This window comes from Oculina patagonica, chromosome 4 (assembly GCF_052425735.1).
Source record: "Oculina patagonica isolate OP01 chromosome 4, crgOcupat, whole genome shotgun sequence".
In the NCBI taxonomy this organism is placed as follows: domain Eukaryota; kingdom Metazoa; phylum Cnidaria; class Anthozoa; order Scleractinia; family Oculinidae; genus Oculina; species Oculina patagonica.
The window spans coordinates 58,557,041-58,574,120 of NC_135761.1; the positions used below are offsets into that span (position 1 = coordinate 58,557,041).

The window sequence follows — 17,080 nt, forward strand, 5'->3', positions numbered from 1 at the left end:
TTATTATCCAGCGGGGGGGGGGGGGGATTTTTGGAATTTTATGCGTATTGATTATACTATTTTTTAACCATGTTTTTTTGTTTGGCTACACTATATTTTTGAGTATTTTTTTATTAACCCTCAAGCTCCAGTCTCAAAAAATAAATTCTCTTTTCTAATCCCCCTATATTTTTAATATGCTAACTTGAGAACTTGGTGCTACATGTACATCAAGAAAAATGTCCCTAGCTGACGAATTTCTTAATTCTTATCACCTGTGTATAATGCATTATTATTGTTAACACAAACAGAAATTCTACACTCAAAGCTCTCTTAACAGACTCTCGTAAGCGGACAGCTCTACTTACGACCACCTTGTTTGAAACCCCGTTTTAACTCCCATACAAACTCTGTATTTTTACATTCTCGTAAGCAGACATTCCTGTAAGCAGCTGCGGACACTTTCAAAGATTACGACTTAGACTTTTTCCGTAAGCAGACATCCGGAAGAAAATCCTATTACCAACCTCTGCATCTTGTGTTAATCAATCAACTTCACATCGCCGTTCGTCACAATGGTTTTAAAGTAATTACAGTACCATAGTTCAGTGCTTGTTTTGTCATCATCCACGTCCGTCCAGTTATTGTTAGCAGGGCAAGCTCTCTTAAGCGGCCATTTGTTCCCTACACCTCTAGTGGCTGCTTACGAGAACCATTCTCGTAAGCGGCCAGCTCCAGTTACCAACACTTTTTTTTTCGCATCCCGAGGGTGAGCTAATGAGAGCTTCGACTGTATATGGATAATGCCATAACAGTGGGAGCCACCGTGGCCTAATAGTTAGTGAGCTGGACTCCAAGTCAAGTGATCTAGGTTTGAGCCCTGGCCAGGGCGCTGCATTGTGCCCTTGAGACCCTTTACTCTCATAGTGCCTCTCTCAACCCAAGTGTATAAATGAGTACTGGCAAATTTAATGCTGGGGATAATCCTGCGATGGACTAGCATCCCATCCAAGGGGGAGTAGAAATACTCCTGGTCACTTCATGCTACAGAAACTGGGATAAGCTACGGCCTGATGGGCCTCTAGGCTTGAACACAGACTTAACAAATACAGTAACAAGAAAAAATTTGTTCCACCTTGATACTTGTGTAGACAGCTGTTAATAGAGTCTTCCCTTTCTGAAGAGTTCTGACATGATGAAATGAACCATTCCTTGAAGACCACAGAACTTTAAAGTAATCCGGATCAAACTTTGCTTCAATTTCTATATTCTATTAAAAAAGAACAAGTCAAACAAATCAATCTCAACTCTGGCATAAGACATGTGATTGACTACCATTATAGGAAAGACGTTCTTCTGTCACAACAGACATGATCAACCTCAGAGAAATCTGTCAAGGGTCAAATGTACTAAGAATGGATTAATGTTACCATACATGTATGCCTTCAGGGGTACATTGTATCTCAAGTCTAAAGATGAAGTACATCCGGTTACAACACAGATCTATACACATACATACATTAAAGGTAATGAAATTGGCTTCACACTTAATCCATGAATTTTCTACAACTCCTCTATGTGAACATCTTAATTACCTCTCTGAAGCTCTAACTAAAAAGGGATTTTACAATAGTCAGTGGTGATCTGATCCTTTCCAAAAAGCCCCTATTAGAGGCAGTAAAAACCCTCATCGGAATTTTTCATTATTTGATTCTAATAACAAGATAGGTCTGCAATGCATACATGAATACTGGTCATTACAGTAAGAAACTAAGGGACCCTCCTTCTCTCTGGGGATATAATACATATGCTTACATCAGTGATGTAAACTTTGTGATTGTCTTGACTGTAGATCTGCACAGAGACATCATACTCAACTCCCACTTGTAGCACCCAGTCAGGATGAGGGACAATACTAAAACCTGAAAACAAACAAATAATTATTATTAAATAAATAATGACAGATTAGGTACAGTCAACCATTGTCCGTAATATGGATACCTGTAACTAGGGGAGCAGGGGTGGCGCAGTGGCGAGAGCACTCGCCTCCCACCAATGTGGCCCTGGTTCGATTCCGGCCCGGTGCCATATATATGTGGGTTGAGTTTGTTGTTGGTTCTCGTTCCTGTTCCGAGGGTTTTTCTCAGGGTTCTCCAGTTTCCCTCCCTCCACAAAAACCAACACTCCAAATTCCAATTCGATCTTGGATACACGTTCACGTCTTAACGAGCTCCTGAGCTCTTCTGTGTCACGTGGGTAAATAAATTACATTTTTTTTACATTACTTTATAAACTGACTGTATTTTTGGTCAGGCCTGCATGTTTATTTGAAATACTGATAGAGAGTGACTTGTTTGCAAAGAAGCATGATAGAATTCAGGCTTTCAAGCAAAAACTAAATTCACCACCTCTTCATGTATATAATTTACCACTGCTATTGCAACTACAGCAAAGTAAAAGCATGTTTAAGACAGGCTAAATTTATTTTTATTTTGGAGGAGGCTGTGTGGCGAGGGGTCACAGGGCTCAAAATTGCGACTCACTGGACCCAAAGCAACCAAAATTTCATCCCTGGCAACAAAAAAATCTGGTTCAGTCACTAATGTGGCAACTACATTTCTCTGTGTTAAAAAAAATTACTGCCATTTTCTTAGGTATTGTGCCTTAGAACATTATGGAAGATCTTTGCCTCTAAAACATTCAAAACATGCAAGAAAAGTCATATTGCTCCAATCCATCCTTTTGCTTTGCCCTAAAAGATTCTCTCCCATCGGGAAAACTTGCACATTTTGAAGTCACCCTATAATGCATGCAAACCTTGAAAACGACATAATATATGTGTTGCAGTTAATTTTTGATCTCAGTTAATTTTTTATTTTAACTAGTTAGTTTTTTCTAACTAGTTGATTTTTTTAAACTAGTTAAGGTAGTAGAACTGCTATAAACATGTCCAATTTGAAAATTAATAACTCAAACATTAAATCATTTTTCAAAATAAAAGTTACATAGGCTTATTAAACAAGACCTGGACATTCAGGAAAATGATATAGGAGGTGTCAATTTTCACACCTTAGGTGTGAATTTGCGGTTAAATCGCAGGCTCATAAAATTAAAGATTGCCGATTTACGAAGATAATTTCAACTGGAGCCGATTTATGATAGAAACGTTTAATTACCTACAAATACCCGGAGTATGCCAGCATTTACTTCTGGAGATAGAGCATTCTAGTTATTTTTATGTGTGCCTCAACTTTGAACAGCCATAATTTTGTGAAAAATGTCTGGGCCGCTCCGGGTATTCACACACAGTTTCCTCGACATTACACAAATAAACAGTGCAAATTTCACCGAGATCTGACAATTCTACACCTTTAAATTGCAAGTACCTTTCGAGGCGGTCTGTTACAGCGGCGAAATTAGCGAATGTAAGCAGCGAAATGTGCGTTCGACGCTCTGTTTTTTTCGACGCCATATTGAATTCTCAGAGGTAGACCGCTGTTCAGTGTGTTTAAGGCCGCATTGTTACGATTGCTACACGAACAAGCACGAAAAAATACGGATTTTTCCGATTACTGTCGGAGAAAACATGGCGGCGTAAACAAATATGATACACATAGCAACGCCAAATTTCGCAATTGCGTTACAGAACTCATGCTGCGTCTTCTCTGGGCTCTGCGAGGGACAGCTTCTTTGTGAGCTTTAGAAGGCTTAAAAAGAGGCACAGATTTAGTGGATGCTTTCGAATTATATTTGAAGATGAAATACGAAAGAATTTTGCCGTCTTTTACTAAAATTTCCCTCGAACTGCGTAGATACGATCGCATGTTGTAAAGCCGATTCATGTAATATTGCTGTCAACGCGAGGTCATATCGACTCGGATGGCAGAGCGCTAATCATTAACATTGCAAAATGGCGCTTATAGCAACCAACTTTCGCCTTTTTTTTCTCCACTTCTAAGCTAAAAGAAGCCCCCATCTCTTGTATTTGTGTTAACTTTATTAATATCTTTGAAAAGAGCGAGTTTTTAGGTATGGTTTATTTTTGACCTTATAGCAGTTCTAATACCTTAAATAATGGGGTTAGGGTTAGGGTATCATATATTTTTAAAAAAATAGTGGTTCACCCAATGTTTCCTACGTGGCAAAGTGGTAAGGGGTTGGACAGCAAATCCAGAGGTTGAGAGTTCAAATCCAGTGCAGGTTAGTAAAAAAAAAAAAAAAAGAAATTATGATAGTACTAAGGGGAGGTGGATAATAGCAGATAGTAGAGGAAGGTTAGTAAGGATGGGGGGGGGGGGGTATGAGATATCAAGAGAGGGGAGGTGTTCTACTTTTTCTACTTATTTAACCTAGAATAATAATAAAAAAAAACTAGTTAGAAAAAAACAACTAACTAGTTAAAATAAAAAATTAACTGAGATCAAAAATTAACTGCAACATATGCCTATGATTGTGTCTCTTGTAATCAATGGCTCCCCATCATGTTGATTCCTTTGTCTTTACATCAGCTACAGAGTTTATAGGGGCCACAAAATCTTGTATATTGTGTTTCTTTCAAACCTTTTTAAAAGATTGCTTTGTTTTTCTTTTCAAATGTTTATATATTCAGTCCTTTTTTTGATAAAAATTCCTACAAAAGATTTAACACACTTTTGAACTAGGTCCTACCTATTTGATTTTACAACCTGGCGACTAAAAATACGCATTTGGCGACTATTTTTTAGCACTTACATGTTGTCGCGAGGCCAAATGGTGACTCAAGGATTTTTTTAATTTTGAGCCCTGGGGCAAGGTGGCAGACCAGTCCCAAGATCAAAATATTAAATTCTCATTTCTTGCATTAACTTCTAGTTCTGAGAATTTGGCATTACATCAGGACAACAAATACTACTGTACTTGGCTCGAAATTTTAATTAATAAAAAGAAACTAAACTTTGGTCACTTTTTGGAGCTCAATTATTAATACAAACCTAGGAATGCTGCTTCCACAACGTAAACTCCAGCATTGGGTTGGTGGACAACATGAACATGTAACATATCTGCACAGGTCAAGGTTCTTGTCATCACATACATTTATACACATGGATGGGGTCACTTTATTGTACTTTAGGGTACCGGTAACACATTTTAACAGAAATTTGTTAAAATACTGACAAAGTTTCAAGTGCTCACTGGCCATTGACTTGCATCCAATCCAGGAGATGTACATGGTACATTACTCCCCCATTCTCTAGATAGTGCAGTGCAATCCGGATTACTTGAAAATGACGTCTTTTAAAGTTGTTTCACTCATGCGTGGGTGAGTGGTTAGGGGAACTAGTGTTGTAATCCAGAAGTCCCTGGGTTCAAGACCTGCCCTTGCCACTAGCTGGATTGGTTTCTTGGTTGTCCCCAGTTCAAATCCTCAACCACGCTTTGTATATAGCCAACTGGTCTGCCCCCTGCCAGTTGGGATTTTTAACCTTGTTATGTTAATTTAAAAATATTTGGTTCCTCTTTTTCAGTGGCATGCCTATAAACTAGCTATCTCGTAGAGATTAATGATTAGTGTCTGACCACTATAAACAACATTTTTTTATTTTTTTATGTTAACCAATGCAATTTCATCCCCGATTTTTTAACTGCTTTACTTCCCCTGGAGGTTAAAGAAATCAGGATTCCATTACAACAATAGAGCGGTTTTCACTTGAGTGTCGAAAGTAAATTGCGTTTGCTTTGGTTTTGAATTACTATGCTTACTGATTGGCTTAAAAATCTCGCGCCACTTTCTTAGCCAATCAGAAGTAAAACCAAAACCAATCGTGACTCGCTCGCGCACCTTTTCCCACGCTTCGTACCGGCTACATGTATTTGCTTGGAGTTTTGATTGGTTCACTGGATTGTCTGTGTCCTTTGTGATTGGCCAGAGTAATTACTTTGGTTTTGGTTTTAAGAAACTCAATTGAAAACTGCCCTAAACAGTGATTTTTATACAAAAGGATACTCTTGTCAACAAGGGTGACTCTGGTGTAACCTATATTGACACCTAACACACTTGATTTCCTCACGTCCAGCTGAGCCACTGTGGTATTGCTTAGCTTAAACTCAAACTGTGAGGATGGCATGGATACAACTAGAAAGACAATTATTACAAACAGGTCAAAGATCATGTTATTTTAATGTGTGCAAGGTACTGTCAATACTTCCAAAACTAAGCCTATGCACTCCAGCCCTCCAAACCCATAAAAAAGCCACTCAGATCTCAAAACACAAAAGCCCTTAATAATAGTTTCCCATAATGCCATAAGTCCATGGGCTTATACCTTATAAATTACTTTTCTTAGCTCTTGAAGGACAATAAAATTAATGGGATGGAGGTTGTTTAGCATTTCATATCACCTCACCATGTTCAGAGAGTTTTGATGCCCGATTTAACAAGCCTCTATATATTATAACAAAGTCCTTGATATAACGAACAATTTTTTTTCGTCCCAGTAATAATAAAGTATATGTAAAAGAACCTCGATATAACAAAACCTCGAAATAACGAACACATTATTTTTTGCCAGTCCCTTGGCCCTTCGTTATATTGAGGTTCCACTGTATTTTGGAGCACTGTGGCCTGTAGCCAAAACCCCTTAGAAGGCCTCTTTTTATGATGTCCACTGACAGGTGTCTCAAAAAATAAAAATAATGCCCGTCTGTTGAATATAAGAAAGCAAAAAAACAAAAACAAAACAAAAAAAAAAACAATTAAATGATGTTAAGAATAAAACAAACCTGCAGGCTTTCCTCTATGCAGTCTGATGACGCTGTATTTGATTGATGTGTTCACTAGAATGTACACATCATGTCCTGGTACCAACATCACGTTATCCCGTACTACAATCTTCACTTCAGCCGGAGGAACATTCTAAAGGTTTAAAATAACAATCATTTTGTTACTTGTAGGTCATGTTGAAATTAAATAAAAGGACACACCATTTTTAGTGCAGAATGCACTATTGTGATGGTTTGTTGGGGCTGTCCTCCGCTAACCCGCTAGTGCGCTAACGTGTAAACTTTAATAGTCAATTAATTAATTAATTAATATCAATTAATATTAATTAATTATTCCTGTGGAGGGGGTTGGGGTGGGAGCACCTGACCATACCCCCCAAGTAAAACGTGGAGCACATCTACGTTACTTTTATATGAGGATCTCAAAGGTATATATTTATTTCAGTAAAACCTTTGCTCTCCTTGTGGTACTACTCAACGTAATTTACACCAAACGCATGCGCAGATTAGTCTACGTTGTTTTCTGGAACTATCATGAACATCGCTTGTATTGCGTGTTTGCGGTAGGCTTCCTGCAGACTTCTTGGCCCCAAGTAAAAACCTCAAATTAATTAAATTAGATTTTGAGACTTTCACAGCGGTTTCGTAATTAGGTATGCAAAAACTTGCACCGGGGTTTTCGGCGTGAACACCTGATAACCAGGAAACAAATATCCTAGCTGTACTGCGTTTTAAAAAACCTGTCGAAAAATATGTTTTTTGATTAGATTTGTTTCTTTAGTTTTTGAGAATCGTCTTTCGTGCAGTCTAAACCGTAACTTAATTAAATTAAACAAATGCCGTCGATGCCGCCGTAAAACAAACAAAAAACAAAAGTTTCCTGTTATCGCATTTTCAAGGAAGACAAAAGTATTTTGTTACAAACGAACAAAAGTGTCGTGTTACGTTTGCAAAGATTAGCGTAAGGAACACCTGGGAAAGAATACAAGTAGCCTGTGAACAGTTTTTCCGAAAGTAAAATAAAGCAAATAAACACGAACATATATAAAACATCATACTTTCAATTGTTCCATATTGCATTCTGCACTTACCAAATCATCAAGATTTTTAAACAACCTCTTTGGACTGATTGGCAAACTGACCAATGCTATGAACACTATTTTGTGACAACTTTTGCCATCACATTTACAAATTGGAAGAAAAATGGACTGTGCATGTATTTATACAGTAATTATACTCATTAATTACTCACCACAAAAGCTTTGTCCTTCAGTGTTGCTTTGACAATAGCTGTTCCTGTGTTAATTGGTTCAACAACAATGCTGCTTCCACGTGAACCCTGTTAAAAATAACAACAATTATTTATAGTGACAGTGAAAATGTGTTCATTATGCTGCGATTCTATTTTACTGTCAGTAACTTGTCAGGTAGAAGAATATTGTGGAGGGGGACAGGGGGCGGTAGCCTGGGAGAAAACGGATGCGAAGAAGGAAGGAGAAGAGAGGGCGGGAAGACAGGTTCCTAAGGTGGCGGGATCCAGGAGAAAATGAGTAAATCTTGCAACATTGTGTTATATTTTGCAATAAATATGGGACAAAGAGATGGGAACCACTACAGAATGGGGCGGGAAGCGGGAGTAAAAAGTATGTGAAGCTGGAGTAAAAGGTATGGGAGGCGGGAGGTTCAGACCTCCCTGTCCCCACTCAGCCCGGGTTTCAAAATGTTTTGAAGTAGCAGTCAGCAACTGGAGGAGTAGGCGGCTATGACAAGCAAGCTTGTTTATCGTTAGCTGATTGCTATGATCAGAGTAACCGGTGACATATAATCAAGTAGCCAGCAAATCTCCGGCAGTCGCCGGCTTGTTTTGAAAACCCTGGGCCCCCATAAGGTTGTTCATTATACAAGGAACTACCAGGGTTCCTTTAAACTATAAACTCCATCATTTTGGTATTTTCAGTGTGGCTAAATGGAACTAATGCTAAGTTTGACCCAAAACACTGCTCATCAACAGCTCCCTACCACAGTCTTATAATAAACTATATTATTATTGCAAGGTTTCATACCTTTTCTTCCAAAGAATATATCTCCGGTGAAGTTTCATAACTTGAAAACTCAAACTGCATAAATCTACAATATACCAAACAGTAATAAACAACATGCTTAGTTATTATTAATAACCATTTGGAATTACTTATACTTTGTAACTGAATCATCCCTCAAAACATGGAGAAAAACCAGCCAGCCAGGAATACATGCCAATATACTGTTATTTGTACATTTAATTTTAACAAGTTTCCCAATATTCAATTGTGTTAATTACATGTCCATATTTGGAAAATCAAGAGAAAAAATTAACCAAACAAATTTGCAATTTCCACCACTGCTTCTTTCCTGTGCATTTCTGACAGAAGCCCCCTCCCTCCACCCATGTTCAGCAGGTTGGTCATTTATTTTCTAGAATAAGGAAACATTGAAAGATGCTTTGGGCTGCATTGATGGAATGTCTTAAGTGTAAAAATTGTATAAAAAAGCAACTTTTTCTTACTTTAAGACTGACTGTGCACTGACTGATCCAACGCCTTCCACTGTTTTGAGCTCCCAAATAACTTCAAGACCTTCCAAACTGGAAAACATGTTACCTGAAATTAACAAACAAAAAATGTATAACAAGAAGGTACAGTACATGTATGTACGATTAGAACGTTCGAACAACTGAATTATATCAGTGACATCTTGTAGAGGACCTTTGCTATCTGAAAGTAACAAGCCCAAAGGTAATGACCTTTGAGTAGAAGCCATAAAATTGTACAGTTGTTGGCATATATTGAAAGTAAAGGCATTTCAAAAGTACAAGCACAACTTGAGCTGTTATGAAAGAAACTATTCTAAGCTAAGGTAACATGTACATGTAAGACTGTTTCACTGTTATCCGTCATCAGTACATATCCTGCGATGTGTGTAGCTTGCTAAGATTCACCCGAGGTCTTACAAAGTCTTGCAAAGCACTGCACAGTAAGTTATGCTGTAAGATATTTTTCACTGCCAATTTGTATTTTTTGTTGAATGTTACCTACCTAGCTTCTTTGTGCCTCGTGGCACATAAGGCCTTTTTGTTGAATAATAAAACAATAATCCTGCTCAACCTTGCAGAATATCATCTGATTGTAGCCAACTAATCCTGCACAATTGTTGGTTATGTATCGCGTGATATTACATTTGCAGGTGTGATTAACATTTCACAGGATAATTGTCAAATAACTGCAGTTTGTAACATTGTTTTTACCTTTTGAGTCAAAGGCCTGGATATGGCAAACTTCAGGGGATTCCCCAAACAACAGTTCTCGTGTGGTGGTAACAATTTCAATGTGGGCAATGATGTCTACAAACACATCACTTCGCAATATCACACCAGTAACTAAAGGACAAAGATAAATGCACAACAAAATAATCAGACAATGGTTACCGTATTTAATCGAATAAGCGCCGCCCCCGAATAAGCGCTGCCCTCGAATAAGCGCCGCAATTCAAGGAATTCCGTTTAACCAAAAGCAGCACTACAAAGCAACTCTAAAACAAACTTGGACATTTCTTTCCATCAAAAGCGATGTTTTACTGCTCGCCCATCTTTTCTATCCAACATTCTTACAATACGTAGTTCTGTGATGTTGCGAAGGCCGCAAACTTTGCCAGGACAGCTAGCTTCACTTCTCTCTTCAACAAGAGACGATTGTACTGTAAAAGATTAGATTCTTTGTGGGTCCACATTTTAAATAAGCACCGCCCTCGAGTAAGCGCCGCACTCGAGGCGCTAAAAATTTAATAAGCGCCGTGGCGCTTATTCGAGTAAATACAGTAATTAAAAATCTGAACTGGGCCAAAATTGCCCACTCAACTGGTCATAGGATGTTCATTTAGGGATTGCAGGTCACCCTTCAGCATTAATTTTTGTACTATCAGGTCACCTAAATAGCTCTCCAGCTAGTTCCTATTTATTCTTTTGCATGTTGAGAAGCACTGAGAGTAAAGTGTCTTTCTCAAGAACAAATTTATTTAAAGGAATAATATTACCCTGACCTGTACCACAGAATTTTACCATCTGGGTACCATTCTGTGAATTGCTGTTCACTAAAGCTACATGTAAGTTTATAGCTTGGAGCAAAGCAAAAAGGGCAGACAGCAAACCCGTGGATTGAGTTTGTTTTGTCATTGTTTTGTCATGTTTATTGATCAAAGTGCAGTTGCGTGACTGCCTAATAACATAACTGCCCAGATTTCCTGGAAAAAGTGGTTCTTAATACTAATAATGTTTTTTTTTAGACTTCTGCAAACAGTTAGTGTTCCCTTAATGAACACCTCTTGTAGGTAGATTACATGCCAATTAAGCAGTCACTCAGTCATGGACCCAGTAACATACAGACACTTATACAATTTTAAACTTCACCAGACCCATTAGCAGACACCTCTCTTAAACAGACACTTTTTATGGTCCCAGAGGTGTCTGCTGATGGTAGGTAGCATACACTGTATCCTTGTGGCATATATACAATACAGAGTTCCCATTAACGCACAGGTTGCATACATTACACACAAAATTCTAAAAGGACGCAAGCTTTTTTGCATCTATGCATCCCAGCGACGCACGACTCAGGGCTCCTAATATTACACAATATTAGTTCTATTTCACATAATCAACCACAAATTACAGAATTGGTAAAAAAAAAAACTGCACAACATACAGAAATTACACAATAAATTATCGCTTTTTTGAAAAGTTTTTCTCGGCTATAAAACATTAAGGTGATTCGAGTTATTTGCATTAACTACTTGTCAAAGGTTTAGAAAGCTTTTTGGTTGAGGGTCATAAAACCAAAACCAAAGTTATCACTCTTGCTTGACATAAAATGTTTCACGTAACATGTTTGCAATCCATGTACCTTCTTCCTCTGCCAATATTTCTGTCATCTGTTTCTCTGCAAGCCTTGCCTGTGCTGTTACAATGGCTTGTTCTGAACATTTTCTACCAAGCTGTTTTACTGCAATATAAAACACAGTTACATTAATGATACCCCTACAGAGCTGTCATCAAGGGTCATAACCCGCAACACCTGTTATAACAGATTTCACTAAATGTTAAGGGTGAAGATGTTGATTGGTGTTATGTTACAGTTGTGTACAAAGCAAAATTCTATGGATGAGAACTTCAATGTTTTTATGCAGCCTTAAAAGGCTGCTTAAAAACTTAATGACAGCTCTGCCCTTGAGAATATTACAAAGGTAAAACAAATGGACAATTGACTGATGCATAAACGTTAGATAGAAATATATTATGAAAGTAACCCTGAGCCTTGAAGTGCAAGACTGAGGATGGTTAAGGGTATTTTCTTGATTCCAGAATCCCTCTTTACCACTCTCAAGACTCGGGCTCCTTCCAGTACCAAATAAAAACAAATGAGAACATATTTTAACCACATTGTTTTGCGAGTCATTATATTTTGGTCAGCATTGTCTGTTATCTTTTATTTCCATTATTTTAAGTCTTCTGTGTCTGGTAAACGAAGGAGAAGCCCACAATCAGGTACATGTACATGTTGTGGTTTAAATTTATCTTTGGTTTAAAATTTTTCCAACCAAGTTTGATTTTTATTTCCTTCTGTTTCAGATTATAAGACAATGAAAAAAAAATAAACTGGTTTTAAAAATTTCAAACCAAAGATAAGATTAAATCAATAACCTCAACATACACAAATGATAAAATATATGTACACAATGTACATTGTGCAGAAAACATGAAAGCTGTTTCCGAGTTGCACAGACTCGAGAGCGGGCTACAGTGGACATTCAAGTTATAGATTGCATTTAAGCTTATTACTACATGATGTAAACAGACATCCACATCTACAAGTTACGAACTAAGCTGAAATTCAGCTCGCCTATAGTTTAGACTCTGTTTATCACCAACAGCACAAGAGATCGCGCAAGTTTTTTTTTTTCATGAAAATTTCCTACCAGATTGTTCTTCCTCGCTGGTGTACAAAGGCTGAATAGAGGCAACCTCGGGTCTGTGTGACGTCCTGGGAAAAATTAATAAAAATTAAACCAGCCGCCGCTTTTCCACTGCAAAAAAATATGCAAAATGGCGGGAAGCGAGTCCGCTCCTCGCGCACGAAAATCATTTGATAAAACATACCACAAAAAGCACCCGTGTAGAGCTTTCAAAGTGAAATTCGTATGCACAGAACCTCTAGGAACATAAGGTAATAGCACGTTTGCAACGTTGAGCGTATTTTGCTGGTGCTCTCCGAGTACAAAACCTTGCAGAAGGCAGATGACAAGAAAGAGGCCAACCGACGCCATCTTGGACATCAAAACCACGTGCACTCCCCTTAGGTCAGCGGCTTCTGTGTGGTGGTCAATAAGTACGTTGTGTATGGAGACATATAACGTTGCCGTTCCATGTCATATCTGGCTGTCAGATCCAAAAAGAAATAGTTAGTCAGAAATGGTGAGAAAAAAATTTCATAGTATTGGGAATGCTCCACATTGACTTCATCCATGCTTAAAATTTTTGAAGTTTGGGGTTATATACGTTTACTGATCGCGACTGACTCATCTGCATCTGCATCCTCGGAGACCCAGGGGCAGTTAGTGGCTTAGTGGGGGTGAGGAAAAACGCGAAACTGCGGGAAAAAAGTTAGGCATAGAAAATTTGATGCGATTGAAAGGTCCCCTGGGGAAAGAGTCTTACCAAGCCAGTTCCAAACAGCTCTCTGAATACTACCCCTTCTTAGACTGGGCAGAAAAGTTCTTTGTATATCCTTTGTCTTATTCTGCCCAATTGGCGGCCTGTGGTCTACTTGTAATCCTTTTTTGTGTGTTCCAATACGAAGTCCATACACAAAACCATTTCGCTCGCTATCTTGCCTGTTCGCCAATATTTTACTCGAGAAGGAAAACATTCGGCTTGTGCTTTCCATGGTCGAGAAAGAAGGAAAATTGACGGCCATTCTTGTGGTGAAATGTCGGATGACAGGATGTCCGCTTAGCTCCATACATTATGCATAATATAAAAAGTACTAAGTTATAAAGGGCCTTTGGGACTGCAACGCTTTGTTCACACCATTTCTTTGTTTTCCTAACTTTCCAAAAGAGTTTTAGACTAAGACGCAGGCACGTGGTTTTTGTAACTTGTTTCATTTTGTTGAGTTTAGCATAGTTAGTAGTCTACTAACTATGAGTTTAGCGCCAAAATAGTTGTTTCGGACCTAGGCTTTGACCGGGAACGTTGCATATACCAGACGATCGGGGCGATCATATGAGAACCCCTGATCGCTTCCAATCACTTTGATCGCCTACGATCGTCTCAGTATTTGCAAACGTTCGATGCGATAGAAACGATCGGGGCGATAATATGAGAACCAGCCTTAACGTGGCTCGCTTGGATTTTTCAACTGCACACATTCCGTATTTAAACAGGCTGATAATTCGTTATCAATTCTTTGTCGGTTGGAAATCCTAAAAATAAAATTCCGCGTTAGGGATTCGGGAGTGCGTGCTTTTCTTGAGGTATTGTTGAAGTGATCCAAGGCATACAAATCTTAACAATGATCAAGGGAAATTATTCCCCAGAGCTGGGCCTGAAAAGTAGGAACGCTTACTTATGTTACCTTTTAATTTTTACATTTATACAATTGCATAAAATTTACATTAATGTAAATTATTACATAAATACAACTCACTGCGCATCAACAATTAACACAACTTCTTGCAAAAAGGAGTATTAAACGATGATACATTTACAACTTGATAATTAAACAAAGTTTACTCTAAAACATTTTGAACTGTTCTTATATTCTCTCTATTTTGTTGCTAAAGCTGCAGACTCAGTGTCAATTAATTTATTTTCCTTCTTCAGTTAATCATTGGCAGTTGATTCGGGCCTTTGTTTCAAGTAGCATGGGAAACGTCTTCTAGTGGTATGCTTTTAGATTCACACTGGTCCAGGTTGCCATCGTTACGCAAAGCATCCCCGGATGTTGATGGTTGTACTTGCTGCGCAAAACATTTTATTACGTGTTTCAGTGCTCTGCGCATGTCCTTGCTTCGACCAAAGTTTAACAGAGGATTCAAAACTCCATTAAGCTGGAAAAGGAACGTATAAAAAGGCCTAAAAGCTTGAAAGCGTTTAATTCCTGCCGCGAGCAAAGCTAAAGGGCAAAGAAGAGCGGGCAGGAATGTTAACAACAACACCAAGAGAATTAATCCCACAGTGTTAGCTAATCGCTTTTCCCTTTTCAATATGGCGCGAATGTCATGCCCTAAATTCTCGTGCAAACTTTTCTTACAAAACAAGCCGAAATAACAAAAAATAATAACAATGAAACAAACAGTATAGTAGAAAAGAGGCAGAATTTGCCCAATTCGACTGAACCCGCTTTCTAACTTCTTTGATAAGTAAATACCAAATGCCAGTACAGCACTCATCAGCCATTGCGCACATATTAGCTTAAAAGCACGTGATTTAGTCACGTGATTTCGATACCACCATGGTTTTGTTACTGCCAAGTAACGATCTCTGCTGATTATTGCCAAATTTCCAAGAGTTGATAGCAGGCAAAGAGAGGAAAACAACACTATTTCGTGGCTTGTTCGTTTGGGGCACATGTGTTCGAGTCTTAATATCTCTATTTCCCTAAGAAGAGAATATGGTGAATAAATTACATCAGTTATCGATAAGCTACACAGCATCAGCAACGCAGGCTTTTGGAGCGATTTGGTACGTGCCACAGTGATGCAGGCAAACGTGTTAGAAACAAATGATACGACGGCCAGCAACATGCCCACTGGTCGTACAACATAGTTGGTAATGTCTCGCATCTGGTGCTGGATGTCTTCTGGAAGGTTGGGGATCAGACATGCTTGATAAGGAAAAACGCTGTTGTTGCCAGAGATCATCTTTTCACTGAAGTAGCAAAGAAATGAAAATTTATTTCAGATCTCAATGACTAATTTTTTTGTTAAGAATTCAGAGAGACCTTTTATCCTGTTTCAAACTTCACCCTTCTGAAAAAAAAATCAGTATATCGTATCGTTTCGTTTTGTAGATAGTTAATTTTAGCCTCAATAGTTAATATTTCATAAATATAGGGTCTTATTGAAAGGAGGCGCAATTCAATCGTTGGCTGGCCATTTAAGGTGAGCGATTGGGTGTGACGGCCTCGAGTGTCGGTTGTTGCATGATAGTCATGATATTGTTCATGGCATAATGTCAAAACTTTCACATTTGGTAACGAAGTTGGCTCTGCTTAATAGACGCAAATTTTCTTATTATTCTTCCAGAAAGGAAACAATTAGATTTGGTAGATGTCTCATGATAACGGACAACATGAAATTCAAAGTAAATAGTTTCTCATGGTAAAGCATTCTGTGTGCCATCCCCATTCAAAATCTTCCCTCTGATACATTGCAGTAAGGCCAAAGATAACAGGCAATATCGAGAATAACACGCTCGATCGCTAGTAGATATTGTGGTCTGTATAAAGTGTAATTTTGAGACTACATAGAAGTGCTGTTGAAAGACCTTACGATCAGTTGTAAGAAACGTTGTAAGCTTACCTGGCCTACAAAACGTTTGTACTTTTTAGGCAGCGCAAGATATTAGTGCTGATTCGATTGATGAATAGCTTTCTAGCTGGGTATGGCAGGCGTTTTTATAAGACCATGTGCACGAAATGGATAATATAAGTTTCATTTTAATAATCCTTACTAAAATCCATTGACTGGCGGCTTCGATTTGAACACTCGCAATTAATTTTTGGATTCGCATATTACGCATATTGACCGATTATCGTCTCGAATCGTTGTTCAACGATCAGATAAACGTGAATAAAAATAAACGCACTTAAATAAACGTTTCTAGCCAAAATGTCGCTTGATTATTGTTTATAATTTAGCGATTACTCATCAAGTTGAAGAGAATGAATACATGTACATCGCATATTATCAGAAAACAGAAACAAAACAAAAATCAAACAAAAAAAATCGGTGCAAAAAAAGGTACCGCTACCTTTATTAACCTATGACAGCCGTGCACCATCAGTTACTTTCACACTACTACGTTTGAAATTACCGCTTTGTGAAGCGAACTAACTGACACTGTTTAACCAATCTAAAGCCTCTTTTTTAAAACTTCTGCATCGCTATAATTAATTGACATCTCAAACAAAAATATCTGAAATGATTATTGGTTGATGAAAACGTCCTACAGATTTATCAGTCGGCTCGACTACGACCAAAAAGTTAAACTAATTGATAAGCAGTGAATGAGCACGAAAGCACGTTTGCA

At 38.2% G+C, this 17,080-nt stretch overlaps 1 protein-coding gene across 1 annotated transcript in view; it reads right to left on the reverse strand.

The window, feature by feature from the left end:
- The window catches only part of LOC144650895 (nuclear pore membrane glycoprotein 210-like), a 40,348-nt gene extending 27,232 nt beyond the window's left edge, over positions 1–13,116 (reverse strand). The window contains exons 1-12 of the mRNA XM_078510680.1: positions 12,926–13,116; positions 12,745–12,809; positions 11,673–11,771; positions 10,022–10,153; positions 9,284–9,377; positions 8,802–8,865; positions 7,991–8,077; positions 6,739–6,871; positions 5,963–6,091; positions 4,950–5,018; positions 1,795–1,901; positions 1,115–1,249 (exon numbers count right to left, since the gene is read on the reverse strand). Coding sequence (XP_078366806.1) covers positions 1,115–1,249; positions 1,795–1,901; positions 4,950–5,018; positions 5,963–6,091; positions 6,739–6,871; positions 7,991–8,077; positions 8,802–8,865; positions 9,284–9,377; positions 10,022–10,153; positions 11,673–11,771; positions 12,745–12,809; positions 12,926–13,101 — 1,290 coding nt within the window. The 5' untranslated portion in view covers positions 13,102–13,116. The remainder of the gene's footprint in view (positions 1–1,114; positions 1,250–1,794; positions 1,902–4,949; positions 5,019–5,962; positions 6,092–6,738; positions 6,872–7,990; positions 8,078–8,801; positions 8,866–9,283; positions 9,378–10,021; positions 10,154–11,672; positions 11,772–12,744; positions 12,810–12,925) is intronic.
- Between the last annotated feature and the right edge of the window lie 3,964 nt (positions 13,117–17,080).